The 20,371-nt window shown below is 41.2% G+C and overlaps 1 protein-coding gene across 2 annotated transcripts in view; it reads left to right on the forward strand.

The window, feature by feature from the left end:
* The window catches only part of AFF2 (ALF transcription elongation factor 2), a gene marked incomplete at its 5' end in the record, with an annotated part of 331,468 nt that overhangs the window by 291,182 nt on the left and 19,915 nt on the right, over window positions 1-20,371 (forward strand). For both annotated transcript variants that reach the window (XM_082289316.1, XM_082289317.1), the window contains 6 exons: window positions 5,208-5,370; window positions 5,887-6,906; window positions 9,059-9,183; window positions 14,973-15,207; window positions 17,099-17,238; window positions 17,784-17,847. In XM_082289316.1, the coding sequence (XP_082145442.1) occupies window positions 5,208-5,370; window positions 5,887-6,906; window positions 9,059-9,183; window positions 14,973-15,207; window positions 17,099-17,238; window positions 17,784-17,847 (1,747 nt within the window). The remainder of the gene's footprint in view (window positions 1-5,207; window positions 5,371-5,886; window positions 6,907-9,058; window positions 9,184-14,972; window positions 15,208-17,098; window positions 17,239-17,783; window positions 17,848-20,371) is intronic.

The raw sequence follows: 20,371 nt of genomic DNA on the forward strand, positions 1-20,371 counted from the left end.
GTCAAGCCTGTAGTCAGTTTTCCGGCATAGACCTTGCCCTTTCCAGATTTCATTGGTTGAATTTTCCCTAAATATAGGCTTGTGCAGTAAAGCAGCCTTTGTAGAGTGCTGCTTCTAATGGAAATACATTACCAGCGTGGATGTACTGTTGACTCACTGGTCACTTCCCATCTACAATTTCCCACTGCCCAGCAACACTCTGCTTTCTCTAAGTTTACATTTTGATTTCTGAGTAGAGCAGTGGAACAAGTGGCCAATTCATCATTACCCTAAAAAGGAGGGGTTGGAATGAATAAACCTATTGTTGGAGAGCAGCATCTATCTGCCAGATTCTCTTCACAGCAATTAACATGACTACATCTAATTGGGAGAAGGTTCAGGGAGATAGCTAAGGACTTGTTAGGAAGTTTTGTTCCTTGATGAGTTTTACTGCGGTAGTCTGAATTATACCTTTTTTTTTTTTTACATCTGTATTTACAAGGTTAAAAGTTTATTATATTTCTTATTAGAGGTTAATGAGCTTGAGTATTTCACATTATCTTTGTTGTAGCTAGCAGGTTTAATTTTGAATATCATTTATAACAACAGTAGAGTAAATTATATGTTGAAAACAATATAATGGTTTAGATGACAACAACAACAAAAAAAGCATAAGCCATGTATCAGGCCTTTGGTTCTCTATGCAGCATAATGATCCAGACACATAATAATTCTATGTCTGCTTTAATTGGCTTTGGAAAAACAACCCATGACTTGAAAAACAGACGAGCTTCAGGCTGACATTTGAATTTGGGCAGATCACCCGTACCAGTGAACTGCAGTGAGAGAGAGATGGTTGGTATGTGATGAGGTCAGTGCAGCTCCTCACCAGGAGCCATCAGCAGCCACACACCTGCAAGTCTCAGCTGCTCTGTAGTGAAGTTTGAGCTCAGCAAGAGCTGAAAACTACTCCAGGTACTGGTGGTACTGGTGGTACTGGTGTTTGTCCCCTCCTTCAAGGCATTTTTTGTCTCATACTTTGTGGCCATGCTGTGCACAATCATCAGGGACAAGGGAAACGCTTGCTCTGTGAAAGCACAAGAAGGGAGATGGGTGAAGGTGCTGCAGAAGAGCTTTCTTCCAGATTGCTTCCAGATGTGCAGGTCTCCTCTGTCAGAAAGGATCCCAGTTTACCAGTCTGCAGGCAGCTGGAGACATCATCATGGTGACCTTTGCAAGGGACAGAGGCCTCATTCCCCTTCCCCCTGCAGTGTGGGTGTCACTCCAGGGCTCTCATCTCCACAGCACAGGAGGAGCTCCTCGGGACAGGGGTGAGCAGGCACTGACCCATCTGGTCTGAGTCCCGGGGGTCTCCCTGCCGAGCCATTGCACATCTCTGCTCTGGGTCAGGGCAGAGCTCGTCTGACTGCCCTGCAGGACTCAGCTCAAGTGCTGAGCACAGGGCTTGGAAAATGAGGAGAACAAACCTAAAAGGAGGGCAAAGCTGATGTTTCTATTAACTGCAGAGAGGCCTTGCACTTAGAGAATGTGACAGGCCCACACTGAGTATGAGGATGACTGTAATACCTCGGCTGTTTGCTTTGTGTGTTTGCCTTGCAAGCTCTTTGGCCCAAGGACTGTGCCTCATCATGTATTTACACAGATCCAGCACAGCAGGTCACTGGTCTCAGTAGGGGCCTCCAATCTCAAGTGATAATAATGAACTGGCTTTCTTCTAAGTGTTATTTACCCAAACAATGCTGTGTTCCATTGTGCAGCATTGTTTTTATTAATTTTTTTTTCCAGTTCACATGCAATAAAAACATTGTCCACTCAAACACTGAGGAACAATATGAGTGCTCATCTCCTGCTGGGAAATAAAAATTCAATAGTTTCAAATATCAGCCCTTCCTGCCCCCTTTAGTCACTTTGAGGACTTGTGTCTGATGATAAAATGCTTTAAGCCCGTTTTAAACCTTGTCTGGACTGGCATTCCTTGTCTGGATCTTAGCAACATAACAAAACTTGCTTTGAAAGTCTCTTCAAGAGGCAACCCCCAGTTCATGTAGTTGATACCTATGTGAGGAAGCCCAGTTTATTTGTATAACAGCTGCTTGAATTGCAGAATCTAGCCCAACATCTTTCAAAACATGACTGAACTTTAAATCTGCAGAAATCTCTGGAAAGAGTTCAAACCAAGTATTTTTGAACTAAGAGATGCATGTTATTTAAGGAAAAAAAATCACAAAAGGCAATCCAGAATATCTACTAAACTCATTTTATTGGAAGCAAAGATTTCTTTTTCGTGCACTTGTTTGTGAAATGTATGTGTACTTTTTTTCTTCTCTGCTGAACTGCTTTGTAAGAAGTTGATTGTGCTTGTATCTATGTACAAGGATCTGTCTTTAGTATGGTGAGATGCTAGGAAAGGCATTTTGGGTCTTATCTAATTGTTTTGCAAAGCATACACAGTTGCTCTCAACCCAAAGCACATGATGAAAATGAATGCTTCTACTTTAGTAATGAGGATCAGCAATGATGCCTTCAGCATGAAACTGCCCAGTGTAGCCAAGGCATAATTTTATTATCCCAGATGAAAGACAAATATGACCTCATTGTATTTTGTATGAAAAACATTATTTTGAGCCTGTCTGGTTCCAGCATGCTTGCTGAGCTGTGTTACTCAGTAATGTTTGGCACACGGTAGCTTTTTCTGAGGCTGGTGTGCAGAAAGAAAGAAAATAAGGCCAGATTGGAGCTGCTATCTATTTCCATGGTTTTATTCTGCCCTTTGAGTTCTTTGTCAGACAGTTGCAGTCTGCTCCAGAACAACTCCTGTTGTTTTGTGAGCACATCCCAGCTACAGTGTTAGTCCCAGCGTGCTGAGAGGTAGGTTGTGTTTAAAGGCTGGAAAGGTCTGGCTGGGGCACTGCCTTTCCCTTCTTTGATCTAATATAAGAGGTGTTATTCTTTACATCAGTTGTCCTAATGAGAGCAGACGTGCCAGCCCTGAGAGCAGAGCATGTCCTTAGGCAGATGTGCACAGATGTGTGAGCAGCCCCACACACACCCCTCTGTGTGGAGGTCGCCTGGGCACAAACCACTGCAGAGAAGCTCTCAGATTTAGGGGAGAAGTTGTTTTTAAATTAAAACCTCAGTCTTCTGATAATTCCATAAATAACACTTTTTTTCAAGGCTGGTGCTTCATTCTGGCATTATAGAATGGAATTCCCATGTCTGTCTCCTCAGTTTGGGTATCCTTGTGGTATTTTCTATTTTATTCTATTCTTCTTGGAAATACTTGCAATGAAATAGAAAAGCTCAGTTTTCATCTATTATTAGTTTTCCAAGTAGAAAATACAAGACCAAAATTACAAGATACTGATGTGAAAGGCAAACACCCTTACAAAAACATTTCTCCACTTTTCTGTTTCCTTGTTTACTGTTAAAAAAATTGCATGAAAAATGTGTTTTCTTGCACTTTCTCGAGCTTCACTGAAAAGGAGGGGTAAAGGAAGAAATACAAGTGCACAAATGGTTTTCAAAAATAATTACATTAAATACAAAATGTAAGATCAATTTTAATTCAGCAGTGGTTAGTTTCCCATAATACTTTTGGAAATGCCTATATGTTTTCATCATCTGTTCTTTGAATTGCCTTTTACTTCCAGTTGAAATTTTCTGAGGAGCTCTACTTGAGTCAGTTGAGTAAGGAGCCTCTAGAAGAATTAAAAAAAAATAAAAAAGTGTATGGACTTAATGAGCAACAAAGTTAGTGATCTGTAGCAATTACCCAAGTGAGTAATTTTGTTTCATTAATGCACCCTAAAGCACCAAGCTGTTTTGTCAATGGGCACTGCAGGGCCATTGCAAGGCTCAAAGAGACAGTTTTGTTACCAACCGCGGTGTAAGCGATAGGTTTTACCAACAAGGAGGGAGAGAAAGTAGCTTAGTGTAAGAAGAAAATTAAAGTCCATCTATTATTGTCACAGAAGCCAATGGCAATGCTTGTAAAGATTCTAGCAGAGCCGGGTCACACATCAGTTTGTTCCGGCTTTTCCAGTTTTTTTCTTTTTTTCCTGGCTTTTCCAGTTTCTTGGTTACTGTGGTTTTTTAAGAGGGCATCTTGATGCACAGAGCATCTTGGTTTGAAAAGGGAAGGAAGGCGTGTACTTGGCTTAGTTGAATCCTTCTTGGAGGAAAATAGAAAAGCAGATAGAAACAGAGGCAAAGCTGTATTATATCTTGTAGGCATCTATGGATCACTCAGTATGGGACACACACAGTGTATGATATATTAAGGTGAAGTATTGAATATCCATAAAGGTGTACTAGCAAATGGTGTCAATTTTCAAACACTTTGCTTTGTCAGCTTCACAAATTTAAAATCAATCATCAAAAAGTCCCTGTATAGATCAGCTGAGGAGACATAAAACCTTATGGTTATCTCCCTGACAAAAAAGTTGAAATTAAAGATGAGTTTATAAAGACTCAGACTGGCAGAATTCTGTAGTGCTAAAAGCTGGGGTCATTTGACCTCAGATTAGAAACAAATGCTGAAGAAAAACAATGACACTCAGCACACTGCTAACAAATACATCTTGGAGGACAGTTGAACACGCAGAAAAATAGGTTTCACAGAGAGGCTTATTTTCAGCATGAATGCTATTTTCTCACTGCATTATCATAAATATGAGAGGGAAAAAAAGCTATAAATAAAAAATTCTTGGGCACTCCCTGGAGGCTTGTCAAAAGTACGTAGTTTTTGTACACTGCAGTGTAAAAGTATTCATTAAAATTAATTTTTAAAATGTCCTGTCCAATATTAGTTGCCTGATGTCCTTCCTTTGGTCATAAATTATAAATGAACTGGCAAAAAATGAAGAAACCATGATTCCATTATTGAATTATTTAAGTGTGATTGTTAGTTTTTGCAATCATTGGCCTAATAAGCTCAGGCTTGTGACACTGAAGTGTTTCTTACTGGAGGGTGATGATGATGGTAATGTTATTAACATAATCAATGTGTCCCATGAGTCACAAACCCAACCAGCTCCTCTGGTGACTCCACGGTGGCACAGCCCCTGGAGCTCTCATGGGTCTGCACTGCAGGAGAGGGAGGTGACACTGGGGACATTCGGTGTGAACGGGGTTCACTGGGTGGTTTCCCCCAGGGCAACACTTGCAAAAAGCCAGGAGCACCCTAAGAGAGGCTCTTGTCCCCACAGCAGCCTGCCCGTGCCAGCGGCACACGCCACCGGCTTGGCCCATTCCAGCGGCGGCTCCGGCAGCTCCAGCGAGTCCGAGAGCAGCTCTGAGTCCGACTCCGACAGCGAGAGCAGCTCCAGCGACAGCGAGTGCAACGAGGAGTCGCGCAGTGCCACGCCAGAGGTACGGCCATCGCAGCTCTCCCCAGAGGGGGAGGCGTGGAGGGGAGCAAAGTCCCGCTCCCTCTTAGGGGGATGTTGGAGTTCTGTGCTGTTTGATGCTGTTGACTTCTTTTCCCTTTGCTGTTTCACTTGTGTGGCCCACATACTCATTCTAGGTTTTGGAAGAATCTTTCTGGCCTACATTTGAGTTGCTTTAAAGAAATATTTAGATTTTTGCCAGTAGCTAGAGAAGATTTTATTGACACAGTATTCAGTTGGGACTAAGGAAAGGCAACATGACAAAACTATGTCTTCAGGGACTAGCTAAACTTTTTAGTTGTATTAAATTTCTCCAGGGCCACATTGTAAACCAGATAAGGAAGCCTAATTAACCATAAATACTCCATAAATACTCCCATAAAACTAGCAGTCACCACTAGTTGACTGAAATAAAAGGGTACATTAAAAAAGTTCTCTTTTAAAGGGAAAAGCACTGCTTCTGTCTGAGATTTGTTCCTTGTCATCCTTCAATCTGCAGCCCGAACCCCCCTCAACAAACAAATGGCAGCTGGATAAATGGCTAAATAAGGTGAACCCCCACAACAAGACCATCATCAACAATCAAAATGAGCCTCACAGCGAGAGCAGCTCCCAGGCCCAGAGCAACCAGCAGGCCGAAGGGCCAAACAAAGGGAAGATCAACAGCAGCCTGCCCCCGAGCGATTCCAAAGACCGGGCGATCCTTAGTCCCATCCGAGAGAAAGCCAAACCACGGGTTGCCCAGAAAACCCCAGAGGCAAAAAGCTCCAAGCAGAAGTCACCAGCTCATAATGAGCCAGCTTCACAAAGGACTACTGGGAAAAAGCAACCCAAAAAGGTAGAAAGGACTTCCAGTGTAGAAGAGTATAACTGGCCCAAACCAAATAATACCAGCAACACTCCCAAAGAAAAAGACACACAGGAACCCCCCGAGCAGCCAAAGGTTCGAACTAAAGCAGCAGTTGGGAAGACAGCTCCAAGGAAAGAACCACGAACTAGCACAGGTCTCACTTCAGAGAAGAAAAAGTACAGAGGCCCCAGCAAAATTGTCCCAAAGTCCCGGGAATTCATTGAAACGGATTCATCTACTTCTGACTCAAACACAGACCAGGAGGAGAGCTTGCAGGCGAAGGTGCTGCCAGCCTGCACTGGGTCTGGCACTGGTGTCAAAGTGAAGGACTCTGGCAGTAACATCCTCAGCGTAAGTAGCTTAACGAGCAATGGCAGCAACACATCCATCGACCAGACCAGCAATGACCTGGAGGAGCAGCTCTTTTCTCCTATCCCAATTGTACAAAATGAACTTCTGTCCCCACTGAGAGAATACGAAGAACTCAAATCTCTGTGGGTGAAAATAGACCTTAGTTTACTCTCTAGGATACCTGGACAGGAAACTTTTGAGACCACGCCTGTGAAAAGTGAACCAAGAGAGGCAAATGTGAAACACAGGCGACCATCTCGAGAGTCCCCTACCCCAGCAGCTGAAAAACCCTCCACAAAATCCAAAAGGAAACACAAGGTAAGTCACTTTCATTGTTTAAAGGAAAACACTTGAGTTTCTGTGCACCCTGGAAGTCAGGACCACAGGCAGTGATTCGTCACTGCACCTGCAGCTGGGCTATGGGGAGGCATCACAGCACTGAGGCTTTATTGGTTTTACAAAGGACAGACATTTACAAGTGCACTCCAAATTAACATCAGAAACTAGTAAAAAGCAAAGCCCAGCTGACAAAATCAATAAACAATGTATTTTTTGAGATTTGTCTTACAAGCTTTTTCACTGTATTTGCTCACTCGCCTGTTAGTTTCCAGTGCTCTGTAATCTGCAGAAAGTGGTGATTTCATATTGGTACAGTTTCAGCCATACTCAGAAGATGTGACTTCTGTTTGGAAGGGAGAGGTTTATTGTCTGCAGAATTCAGGCATTTTCACTGCTGGTTTAAACAAGCTTCATCAAAGTCAATGGAATGGTGCTTGCTTATGCTCCTGGTGAATTTAGTTTTTATATTATTTTGTGGTAAAAACAAATGTGATTCATAGAAATATAATTTACTTAACTAGCTGCTTTCTCTACACAGCTACCTGAAAAAGCAAATATATTTTGACTGAAGGCATTATGTTTTATCATGTGTTTTATGTTATTTATGCCCAAGGGTACCCTATCTTGTGGGATATGACATTGCACTTCAAACTAAATGTGTTTTCAGAAAAGAAACTGAAGTTTTATGTCCTAAATGAATTTTTGTAGTCAGTTTTTCCAGCTGAAATGCTTGTACTCTGGTCTGCCTGTGAGAAGTCATCAAAATGTATTTTTTTTATGCCCCAAATTTTATAAATCATTGTGAATATGACTTCAGCTCTCTGTTCCAATGGACTTCTTGAAATCCTGAGTTTGAGCAGTCCAATGGTACAAGAGAATTAATGCAAGACAATGACAGACGATGCCAGGCAGACACAGGGTCTGCACCCCTGCCTAAATGAGTCACTGCACTGGCTCCTTCCCTGTTGAATTAAGTGGAAATAATCACATGAGTAAACTCAGCAGGTTTTTATTCAATATATCTTCTAGCTGCACACTACAGAGATGCAAGAAGGAAGGAGAAAAAAAGAGGAGAGGGATGTATAAATGTCCATACTTATGTGTATGTATAAGTACACCGGGGTGCATATTAAGTATATATTAATAATATAAATATAAATATATATATATATATAAATTTATATATAAATAATTGTTCCTGGGTAACTTAGTGGAGTGTCTGTATCATGGAGAAGGAATCTTGACTAAAGCACAACTGTAGTATTGGCAACTAAAGTGAGGGCTCCCAGGGGAAAAAACAATAAGGGGGGGTTATATGAAAGTTGGAGCCTCATAATTTCCTTAACTGAGACTTTGATTCAGAAAGTAACAAAATACAGAATCTTGCTCTGGGCCTGTGCAAGCATAAGCTGGACTCTGATCAGCCCCTTCAGTTGCAATGTGATTGTTCACGCTAGCCAAGGGGAAACAAGCCAATTAGGATAACTTGAGGGTATACCAAGAGTTAAAGCAGGGTAGGGAGACACTAATTTGTGTTTCTAAATCATGCTATTAAAAGATTTATTTATCCATCTACTAGTGGGCTCAAGGCTGATATGAAGGTTCCAGCGACAGAGCAATAATCAGCTTTGCTTGTGTCATCCTAGTTCAGGCACAAAAGTCATGCATCAGGGAGTCTTCCAAAGCAAATTTCGAATGAGCTATTGCTGTTAATGACTACCCCAGCTCAGTCCTCTACTCCTAGTCCTGTGAGGAATACTTATTCAGAGAAGTTTTCCCATCAACATCTATTAGGTCAATGAGTAAAAGCTATTTACTTGAATAAGGTTTGGTGCTATCAAGTCATTGCATCTGAATTATTAATTAAATTCCAGTGCAGTACAGAAGATAACTTTAGCACATGAGACATTTTGCTTCCTAATTATCTCCTATGTCACTTGTTACATAACTTCATGTCATGTGTTCAGAGCACATTTAGCCCTGATCGCAGGTGACTTTCACTTCTCTTAGACCAGTAGTTTAACTGCTGCTGCTATAAAGGAAATACACTGAGATTCCTGAGGCCCTCTCAATGGCCAGTGAAGTTGTGCATAAATGCTGGATCTTTTATTCTCCATCTTTTTTATTAAAGCAGACGGAAAGCCTGGATACCTTTGTTGAAAGCAAGAAGCAGCGCCTGGAGGACCCTCCGGCTTCCTGCCTGCTCCCACCTTGTATTTCTCCAATACCGAACCACAGAATAAGCAGCACTAAAGAGTAAGTGGATTTTTGACATACCATTCTTGAGGGATTTCATAGTGCTGTTCTGTATGTCTTTGTCTGTAGAGTCAGATGGGACTTGGTATTCCCATCCATCAGGAAGAGAATCCACATGGTTTTGGAGGAGATTCATTCCTCCTTCTGATGGACTGCAGGACTTCAGGATGCCACCACAGTCCTGGTGTACTCTTCAACCCCCTTCCAATGTTCTTTCTTGCCTCTATCACCTTTAAATTCTATGGATAGAGAATCCTGCTAAAAGTGGTATTTATTTGATTGCCTGGAATTATTTTTTTTAAATCATTTGCCTAAGAGACAGTTCCCAGTTTTATTGAACAAAATAGTGACTTTGCCTCATGTTCATTGCCTCTTTGTTTTAACTGTGTGTACAGCAATGCCAGGGGTAACCATCCCAAGTGTCTCAGATACGTGCTTTGTGTCTCAGCAGGTACACCATCCAATAGTTTGTGCCTTTCAGAGTGTCTTTCAGAGATGGCTATAATGCTTGAGCAAACAGGTGCCACATAAATACTGATTCTGATTACAGAGTCACAAGGTTAACATTCTATAAATAGCCGAAGAGTCCGGTTCCCTTCTGTTACCAATTTTGTGCTTTTATGATTTTGAGATGAGTACTTCTTACTGCTTCGCACTAGGATAAGTGAAGAATCAAAATCACAATGTGCTTCTGAAAACAATGTGAGGATAGCTAAATTTAGATTAAGTTTAGAAATAATTTATGAAATAGCACACTAATTTTAAAATCCCTAAAGAAGGTTGAGCATTGTTTTGTTTATTCTGGTGCCATTATGCAGTAACTTCAGACTGTGGACTAGCCCCTCATTCAGCCACTGAGAAAATCAGAGTTGGAGTCTGGAAAAAAGAAGATGAGTTAAAAGTTACAGTGGGATCTGTAACATGTTGCACATTTGATAAACATCGTGATGGGTGTTGCCTGATTGTCGTTGCTAGAAATACAATGAGCAGAGATATATTGCAGAGGGAATCAAGGATTATCAATCCCCAACACCTCCACAATCCATTAAAAAAAAAATCTTTCTATTGTTGTCACCATCAGGCCCTAAGCATCCACCCCCAACCTGATGTTTCTTAATTTGAGCTTGTTTTCCAGGTCATTAATTTGATTCCTCAGAGCTTTCAACCCTTTGGTATTCTCTCTTAAAACATAATTGTGTCCATCAATAGTTATTTCCATATGCTGGCTTTTTCTCTCATCTGCCTGAAGTTTTGAAACACAATTTTCTGACTTCTTTTCCACGACAGTAACTGAGGCCTGGATCACACTGCATTTTTTACTAGTGTTTTCTGAGTTTGCTTGAAAAAATTGCAATACTTTTTGATAGTTCAGGTTTTCAACTCCCAGAGACATGCAACTGAGTACAGATCAATGTATTTCCCAAAAGATCAGGGACCTGAATGAACTGTGTGAAGACAAATTTCTAGAAATTGAAAAATTTCATTTTTAAGCGGTCAGGAGTGGTTCTGTTCTCCAGAGAGTTAAGTAAAATTTTAAGGGGAGGCAGAAGAAAGTCCACTTTTGTGGACATGTCCTTGGACATGTTCAAGGGCATGGGGGAAAATAAAACTTCGGGGGTAAAAGGTTGAAAGACAGGCTTTCCCATTTGGTCTTTTATTCCCAAAAGTTCTAAGTTTTCTTTTAGAACTCTATATAAGGACTTTGAGAAATGAGGGTGAGTCAGCTGCAGGTGTGATGATGATGTTCGTCCCTTAAGAAGGTGTTAAGTCTCATGGTGGATGTTGTCACTTCGTAGGAAATGTAGGTCTCTCCCGTTAGAACTTGATCACTGTGCCACTAAGCCAAGTTCCCCAAGACAGGCACTGGAGATTTTTATTAGGCTTTTTTATAGATACAAGAGTGCTTTGACAGAATGATGATGATCTCTGGGCCAAAATTTCGAGGCATTCAGGAGTCTGGAGGAATCAGGGAGGGATAGGTCACACCTGTGTTTTCACAGCTCCCATTGTCTCCCTTGCTATAGTTTAGGTATTTGGATACATTTCTATCATTGTCTTTCCCTAAATATATGGGCTCAATAAAGCAAGCAAAGATGCACAATTAATCTTTAAAGGGTCAAGTGTCTAATAAGGGCAATTCTATGCCTAATTTCCACAAGTTTCTATGACTGCATGTACAGTTTGAGTTCAGAAATTTCAAATGGTCAGTTGTGAACTCAAAAGGCACTTGCACAACCAGAGAGCAGGTTTGTATTAGGTAGTCATTGTACAAGCCATTGTTACCTCTCTATTCCTTCCCTCACATCCTCAGGGGCTGATGCCTTTCCCAAAATCTGACCTGACACTTAAAATATACTATTCAAACTATTGCCACTGTATTTCCCTTATTTCTGATGCTTACAGCAAATGAAGGAATAGGTGTTTCAGTGTTTTCATAGGAATACGCTGAAACACTTCTGTGAAGCTGAATTTTTGTCAAATCAGCTGCCTGCTTTGCAACAGAGGATTACTTACTTTTATTTACTTGCTGGGCACTCTAATTTTAATTTAAGCACTAATTTGATGTGCTGCTGAATACCATTTATATCTGAATATTTGAGTGGTAGACCCAGTCCAGACAGAGCACTACCCACCAGTATTTGGCTTTTTGTAACAACACAGGGAGTTGTTTGGTGGTGCAAACTGTGAGTCAAACTGGACTCATACCAGTGAAACATGCCCACCATCTAGCAGGCATGCTAGAAATCTGTCTGAGGCAAGCATTTCTGCATTTCTGTTTTTTTGAAATTTCCTGTTCCCTTTTGTTTGACCTTTAGTTGAAGATGCACCTTATTTGGCAATATGTATAAGTTGATCCCTTGGGTAGTCACAGCAGCATTCATTGGGGTTCCTTCATGGCACAGGCAGCCTTCACATCTATGACAATGACTTTAGCTCCATTCAGGTGCTGCCATATGGTCCAGGCTAATGTGGGAGTGACCTTTCACTGCAAACCCCTTGCAGAAAGTCAGATACACCATCAATGTGCAGCATTTGATTGTGGGCCAGGGGAGTAGAGGCAAAGGAAAGCCAAGTGTCTGGTACAGACAGTGGCTTTGTCTCACTAACAGGCCAGAGACACCACTGCATACCACAAGGAGAGGATAAAGAAAGGGCAAAGAAAGGCAGCTTGAAACATGAGAGTAGCTGGAAATTCTCCCTTCTTCATGCACTGACCTCTTGTTGCCTACTTGCTTGCTTGCTTTCTACCCTAAAAGAAACCAGGCTGGGGAAAAAAAAAAGCAGATGGGGAACCTTCTCCTTCTTTGATAATTGGCCTTTTTTAGACACAAAAAATTAAACCCTGCAGCCACAAGACCATCAGTTCTGCCTGTAGTTTTTCCGTGCACTTTTATTGTGTTTCTCCCTAGATTTTAAATATATTTTAACTAACAATCATGTCAGCAAATTAAACCATTGAGTCTCAGTAATTATTGCAATAAATTCATTCAAAATTAGCAATTCCTGCAATCAAAGACCAGTTTCTTAGGCCATTAACAGCCCAAAGCAAAGTGACAATCTGGTTAACTGCTGGTAACAACCTATTTCATGGAGGTTATTGTTAACATAAATGCTTTAGTGTAAATCTAAGGGAGGTAACATTGCTAAATAAATTATCAGCTTAATTCCTGCAAAAACTCATAGGATTAAGTGGCCAATAGGGGAAGAAAAGAAAGAAAAAAACAGCAGACAAACTGTATTGTTGGGGGGGTGGAGTTAAATGTAAGTTATGTAGAAGAAATATCCTCCAGTGCCTTTTCTTTTGTGGTTAATTCTTCCAACATGATTTATGTGCCAGAGTTGAGTAGCTGCACCTGTTCCTTGGTTTGCCCCATCTTGTGTCCGAGCCCAAAGATGAAGTGAACTGGTGAAGTTTAAAATAGTGAAGAGCTCCAAACTGCTCCGTGCACAGCGGCACAGAAAACCACTTTGCTCTGTGTTCCCACCCATGAGTGCATGTTCAGGGTGCCCTGTGCAGGGCATGTGCTTGGGAGGCAGAGGGTTTGGGTTCTGCTCCCAGGTGTTTCATTAACTGTGTCTTTGCTGCTGTACAATCCAAGAACACTTGCAGGCTTTGTCAGGGCAGTGCTCACCCTCCTTTGGAAAACTTTCCTCTGGAAAAAGTTCTGAGTGTTGCTGTGCTATAACTATGGTAGCTTGTCTGAGTTCCAAAATGCCCTTTGGGGGTCAGAAAGCAAACAGATGGAGCTTTGAGTGAGACCTTTTGGAGGACATATTGCAGGACCACATGTGCATAAAATCCATCTCCTTGAAGAACTGCCGGTCTATTCCAACATGGTTCTTTGTCTTTGATCTTCTTCAGACCCATGTGTTTTCCAAGCAGGACAGAATCCATCCTAGTAAGGCAATATGAATTTGAGCTTGTTTTATTTCTTCAGTCTAAGATCTTTTATATCAGAGGGTTTCAAATAAGATATTTTTAACTCTGCTTCAGCTGAATTAAAGTAGTTTTGGGTAGAGGAGCTTTAAAACATGAGGAGCTTGTTTGATTTCACTCTGTGGTTTCACAGATAAGCCCAAAATATTTCTGTATCATCAAAGGTCCCAAGTAGGGCCGTGACCAAGGTGTAGATATTGATACTGTCAGTGAAACTGCAGAAAAGGCCAGACTGAAATGAGAGAGAGCACCAAAAAAAGAAGTAAGGAAACCTGGGTGGCCTTCTCCTCTTTCCCAGGTTACTTTGAGGCAAAGTTGATCTATAATTCCTGACACTGACCGAAAGTGGGAACAAAACATAAATTCTTGTTGACTTGATTTGTTATTGAAATTTTAGTCAATAATCATGAAAAGTAAATGATCATGTAGTACAATATTAGATGTCTAACAAAAGATTAAAATTCAGGTTATCTTCATTGACTGAGCTGGGACAGAACCTGAAATAAAAATCTATGAGTAGAGTAACATATTAAGCAGTCAGTGAGGGGTTTGGTTTGGTTTTTTCTTTTTTGATGAATTTAAGTGGAGAAAGGTCTATCAGGGTTTTTTTCTGGTTTTACTGTGCATCACAGCTGCTGTTTCTAGCCAGCTAACAATTTCTGTACATAAAACAGACAATAGTTTATCATATTACTTGAGATTTCATGTCAAAACCACATTCATTTTCTGAATCACGTTCAATTCATCAACCAATATTTGCTCAAGGGCTTTTGCCAGCTACAATGTATCATTTTAATATAGTGCTGAACATTGGTTTTATTCTAGAGGTTAAATAATTTTTATCTTGTTATGGTTATCATTTTATAGTTGTTATAAATTCTATTTTTGGTTCATATGCTGCCATGTGCTGTTTGGGTTTTTTTGCAAAGGTTGCTTATGTGGGCCCTAATCCACCTCTTAAAAAGATGCTTAATGTTAAACACATAAATAGTCATACTTGATGTCAAAGGAACTAACCCTGTGCATAAAACTTTCCAGCACTTTGCTGAGTCAGAACCTCTACGACCTCTCAAATAAAGACTGACTCAAATTAGCATTTAAATTGGGTGCAATTTGTACTAATGGACTGCAAGTTGTCCTCCAAAGCAGAAGGTTTCTGCAGTCATTGAAAAGGCAGAGGCAGCTCTTCTGTTTTCACTGCTGTCCCCTTGTGCCTTACCAAGGAGGGCACGGGGCTGCAGGACAGACTGGAGGGCAGAGCTGGCTTCCCAGTAAATAAAATCTAGAGTTTTGTGCTGTGGGGGTTTAACCAATATTTTTGAAGTGCAACTGGTTTATCTCTGTGTCCCAGGAACAGCAGTAGCTCGGTGAAGAAGGTGACAAAGAAAAGAGAAGAGAAGCTGTTCCCCCCTCCGTTGTCCCCACTCTTGGACGAGCCTGTGCACCGGCGGCACAGCAGTGACAACAGCTCCTTCAGCCAGGAGCCCACTGTCACAAACACCTCACAGACCAGCAGCTCTTCCTCCTCTGTGTCTAAACACAGAAAAAATGAAAATAAATCTTCTTCAAACCCCAAAGGAATCTGTGTAAGTAACCAGCCTCAGCTGGTGGAGGAGAACAAGATAAAATGAAATTAATTCAGCTTTATTCTGTTAGGGTTTTTTTTCCACACAGTACCTATTCCTAAATGATTATGTAGCCCCACTCAAGAGGAGTGGATCTTTGCAGAGCCAGGCATAAACAGCTCTTGCAAGCTCCGTTTTTAGATCAGCATTAGGCATCTGCTTGGTGTTTTCTATCATTCCCTAAAGCACTTGGACCCTGAGCCTCAGAGAAGAGCCTTTGCAGCCACCAACTAGCTGCAGTTAGTCCCTTAACTCTGTAGCTGCAACATACACATTTTGAAAATAAAAATTCCAGAGTATCACCTGAATAACTGCCCCAAATTCTCAGCCAGAATTAAGCACTGTAGTCATACTGAATATTATGACCTAAACTAAACAGACAATAATATAACAAAACACTACCTGTCCATAGTACACTCAGCATGTTAATAACATCTCTTAGGTTTGCAGGCTCACAACCGTCAGGTTTATTTACATCTAAGCTCCATTAATTAGGTGTAAGCTTTTAGACACTGTGTAAATAGGGATTATTTTCCCCCCCAGAAAAATATCACTCTGTTAGGGCCCTCTCCCCATCAGTAGTTCTCACAGAGACAGTTCTTTGTTGCTTGCTTTTCACCAGATTCAGGTGGGGTTTTTTGCTGAAAATACACAAAAATAGCCAAAACTGCATACCAAATTCACTGAAAAAACATAAAATTTCACATTAGTTTGTTATCCCCTTTTTAGGTTAAACAGGGAAACTCCAGGGTTTTGGCTCATTTTAGAAAATAGTCCTTCCTCTGGAGTTTCAAATACATCCTTACTTTTATGGTATCAAACTGTATCTCAGTATCACTGTCAAAATTAAAAGACAAGTAGAAAATTCTGCCACAGAAAAGGCCATGCATAGCCCCATTATTCACAGTTCACCACTTTGAGAGAGGTTGTTACCCTGCACTGTAATAGTAAAACTCACAAGTTGCATTGGATTGTAGGTGACAAATCACTTCACCTTATTCATTCATCCCTGTTGCTTTCTGATATCATTGTGTCACTTCAAGCTGCGCCAGTAATACACACGCCTTCAACTGAAATCAATGCCAAAATGAACTGCATATGTCAGCAAATAAACAGTGCTATGTAAACAGCAGGGCCTCTTCCTCTCATCCCAGCATCTCTAGTCAGATTTATCCTTGGTTAATCTATTATCTTGATACATGAAATATTTTTCCCCTAAAATATGTTAGACTTCTTTCCCTAGTTCATTGGTTCATCTGTAATTTAGTTTATCTGGTTGGGGACCAAGCTTGCAAGTTGCAAGTGCCCAATTTAAAATCTTCTGTTATGTTTCTGGTTTTAATCGTTGCAAAGTTACAACTCCTGACTTGTGCTTTTCATTCTCACTGTAGCAAGAGTAAGGAAATTGCTCCCTGCTGAAATCCAAACAGACTCTTCAGTCACATTAACAGTTAGTTCCTAATAATGTAGAAAAAAAAGGTTACATTAGTGTGATACACCTTGAAGGAAGTTGAGTTTACATCTAGCCCTGGCACATTAGATCTCCCCACCCTTGCTTTAACCAGTATCTATAGTCAGTAACACCATGGTATCCACCTAAAATTTACACCTAAAACTGTAAGTTACTGAGTTCAGGTGAGAGCTCAGAAGTGGAGTCACACTCCCTAATTCATCTCTTAGCCTCCTGTTACAAAGAAGGGAAGGGTGGTTTGGTGAGGTGACATGAATGTAGATGGGTATAGATGAGGGCTGCTTTGTGCTTGTTGGGAAGGGTTTTTGGCAGGGAGGGTGAGCACTTACATTGTTGGAAGGTGTTTGGTTGAACTGTGAGTAACAGTCCTGTGTTTCCTAGGAGGAAGAATCTCACAATACACCCACAGCCAACACTCTTCTTGACACCAGCCATCTAGAACCAGACATCTGGTCTGCAATGCCAACGCTTTCCAATGGGAATTCTGAGCCCAGAAGACCCAAAATAACATTTGATGATGTGTAAGTTTTATTGACTTTGTGCTCTGTGATTGGGATTTTCGTGCAAGCAGAGGTCCCAGTGAAAGAGAAGAGCTTTGATTACAGTGCTGGCATTGGGCACCTGTGTGGATAGTGCTGCACAAAGGCACACACAGTTTTAATCTTGGCAAATGAACTGTTGTCACTGATTAATGAAGATTCTGTTGATAAATGTTTTCAGATCATGAATGTTGGTTCACGGTAATTCTTCTTCATTTTTTTATTTAGCTCCTCTAATGGAAACTTCTTATACTTAATTAGTTTAAAATATTTTTCCTTTTCTTCTGTTCAGCACACATTAATGGGTCCTTTGGGTGGCCAGTTTCTATAGCTACTTATTTTACATTCTGGTCAGCCATCATATCTCTGCATACAGCAGCTTCAGATTGATATCAGGTTAAGATTTAAAGAGATAAGGGGGCATATATGTCAAAATTGTTCTTTCAGGCAGTCAGCAATTTTTTCAAACAGTTTTTGTCCAACTGTATGAAAGCAAAGACTTGAATTAATTGGTTATGTCTCTTTAGGCTTCACAATGCAGATTATTACATGCAAGAGGCTAAGAAGCTGAAGCATAAAGCAGATGCATTGGTAGGTTGTCACAGGTTTTGGGTTTTTTTGTCTCTTTCCACTGTGGAACTCTGTGTTAAAAAATGGGCATTCTGCACACGATCTAAAGCCTCTCAAACCAAGAGGAACCCTGCTATTGACTAAAATGTGCTTCAGTTTGTGCTCCATAAACACACTGTGCACAAGTTAAAGCCTGAACACCATTCCTAACTTTAAAGTTTTCGTTCCCAAAAAAAGAACTGCTTACAATAGCTGGTGTTTCTTCCAAGGGGGAGCAACAATCATGCTGTTTATGAAGTATGTAAGATGGTTTTATTAAAGTTGATGTGTATTTGAAATTGGTTTTTCCTATTCACTTTGAGCCTGAAACAGAAGTGTTGAAATATTCCATAGCAGAAAGACAGGCAAATCACCCCACACCCCATTATCATGTGGTGAAACTGTTTGATATTTTCAATCCAATTGTTTAAAATCTGAAACAATTCATTTTTATGTAGTGCATTCATTTTTATTGCATGGTTTTAGGCCGATAAAGTCTCAAAACACTTATTCCCAAAAAATCTGGCAGTGAGGTATTTCAATGCTGGGAAAGCTTTTTCACTGGCTTTACCCCAGATGAAATTCCAGTTAGGTTGGCCTAATTTTGCCAAGTGTTTTTATTTTCATAAAACTACATAATCTGACAGATTATATTCTACCATGGTTTGTTCTACACAAACTGTTGCCAGTTCTGAAGTGTCCTTAATAAACATTTGCTTTGTAGGTAGGGACTTTGCTCCTCTATGTTACATAGGGTGCAGAACAGTGGCTCATTTAGGCAGGCTTAGTGGAACTTGACTCCTCTACTTAATTTAACTAAAATGTCTAAAATGGAGTGTGGCTTTGCCCCTCAAAGAGCTGGGTGATTATTCACCTCCAAACTTTATTATTTTGCAGGTATATTCTGTTGTTCCACATTAGAGATTTTGTGCTTATAAATCTGTGTTTGTCCAAAAAAAATCCACCCCAAGACAATCACATGCTGTGTTTTTAAAAAGCAAACTAGCCAAACAAAAAAGTGTCTCTCCTCTGCCATCGGTGAGCTGAAGGAGAGCTGACATTTCAAGCTGTCTGCTTCAGCTCTCCAGGCTCTCTTTTGGCTCGAGGCGCAGTGTTTCCATGTGTGCTTTCTGTGTGTGGGGGGTTCAGGGTTTTGGCACCTGTTCTGACTGTCAGCAAGGTGACAGTCATCCCTCCCAATGTGCCCATTTACAGGAGGTGGCCTGATGGCTTCCAGCCGGCTCGGCAGAGCACATCCAGCCACAGCCTGGCGTCTGCAGGCTCACAACACCTCCCACAGCTGGGTGACATTTAAACAAAACACACATGGTGCTGGCACAGGGATACCTGCTCCACACTAGCAAATATTTACAGGCTCAGGCTCCCGATGATCTCAACACGCTCTGTCAATTCCCCTCCCTCTGCAGCCGGACACGCTCACAAGGTGTTGTCCCATCTCCCCTGCTCTCACCTTTGGCTGTGCCTGCAGGATCAGGGGTGTTTCTCAAGCAGCACTAAGAGGAGCAAGCACAGCACATCCCACTGCTGCCTGTGGGCATGCCCTGCCTGTCACCCGCCGCTGGACGCCCCGAGTGCCCCAGTGTGAGGCCATCCGCTGCGATCAACTTGTTGGCAGCCATAAATATCATGAACAAAGTATCTGCTTCTTCCTTCTGCTATTTAGATCTCAAGTCTTTTTTTTTTTTTCCCAGCCAGTGCAGCTGCACACAAATTATCTCCATGTAACACATTTGGTGTGCAATCCTGTAGTGTTACTTGTCCTATGGAAACAATTGCTGCTAGTTACTTGGTGCTGACATGACAGAGCACAGGCAACATTGAAAGATGTGTTGCAGTGGCTAGAAAGATAATGCATGTGACCTCAAAATGTGTCAGCAAATGTTAATGGGATTTGTGGCAGCGCTGTTCCTGAGCTTGTAGAGAAAATAGATTTCTGGTGAAGGGCAGGACATTTCATGTCTTACGGGAGTGACCCCATGGAAACCTCTCCTTGTCTGGAGCTGCACTAAGGGATCAGCTAATTTGGGTGGGCTGCTGCAGTGGCAACTGGCTGCACCATATGGAAGAGATCTTGGAGACCTCACTGTGTCCCTGTCTGAGACGTGACGAGCTGGAATAATTCCACCTACTCCAGAGAATCGGATCCCATTGCTGGCTCAAGCTCTGTGTCTGTACTAAATCTGCTTGCAGCCAGATTCTTTTTTCCATACCACAAAAAGTCATCTTTGGAAGACTTTTTGTCTTCCAAAATGAATGGAAATTCTTTCAAAGTGAAAAAAGGAATTTAAAGAATATGCTGAGAAGCAGCCACTGGAACAGAGAGAGCAGTCAGAAACATTTCCCCTTTTCTGATCCTTCTCTTAATACCTGTCAATTATACAAAGGCTTTGTACATAATCAATGCACAAGAGCAGAACTTGAAATTAAAGGTGTGTGCAGAGAGAACTAGTTATGGCTTAGAAGGAGCCACAAAGATAAGTATACA

Source organism: Coloeus monedula (assembly GCF_965178545.1).
Source record: "Coloeus monedula genome assembly, chromosome: 12".
Classification (NCBI taxonomy): domain Eukaryota; kingdom Metazoa; phylum Chordata; class Aves; order Passeriformes; family Corvidae; genus Coloeus; species Coloeus monedula.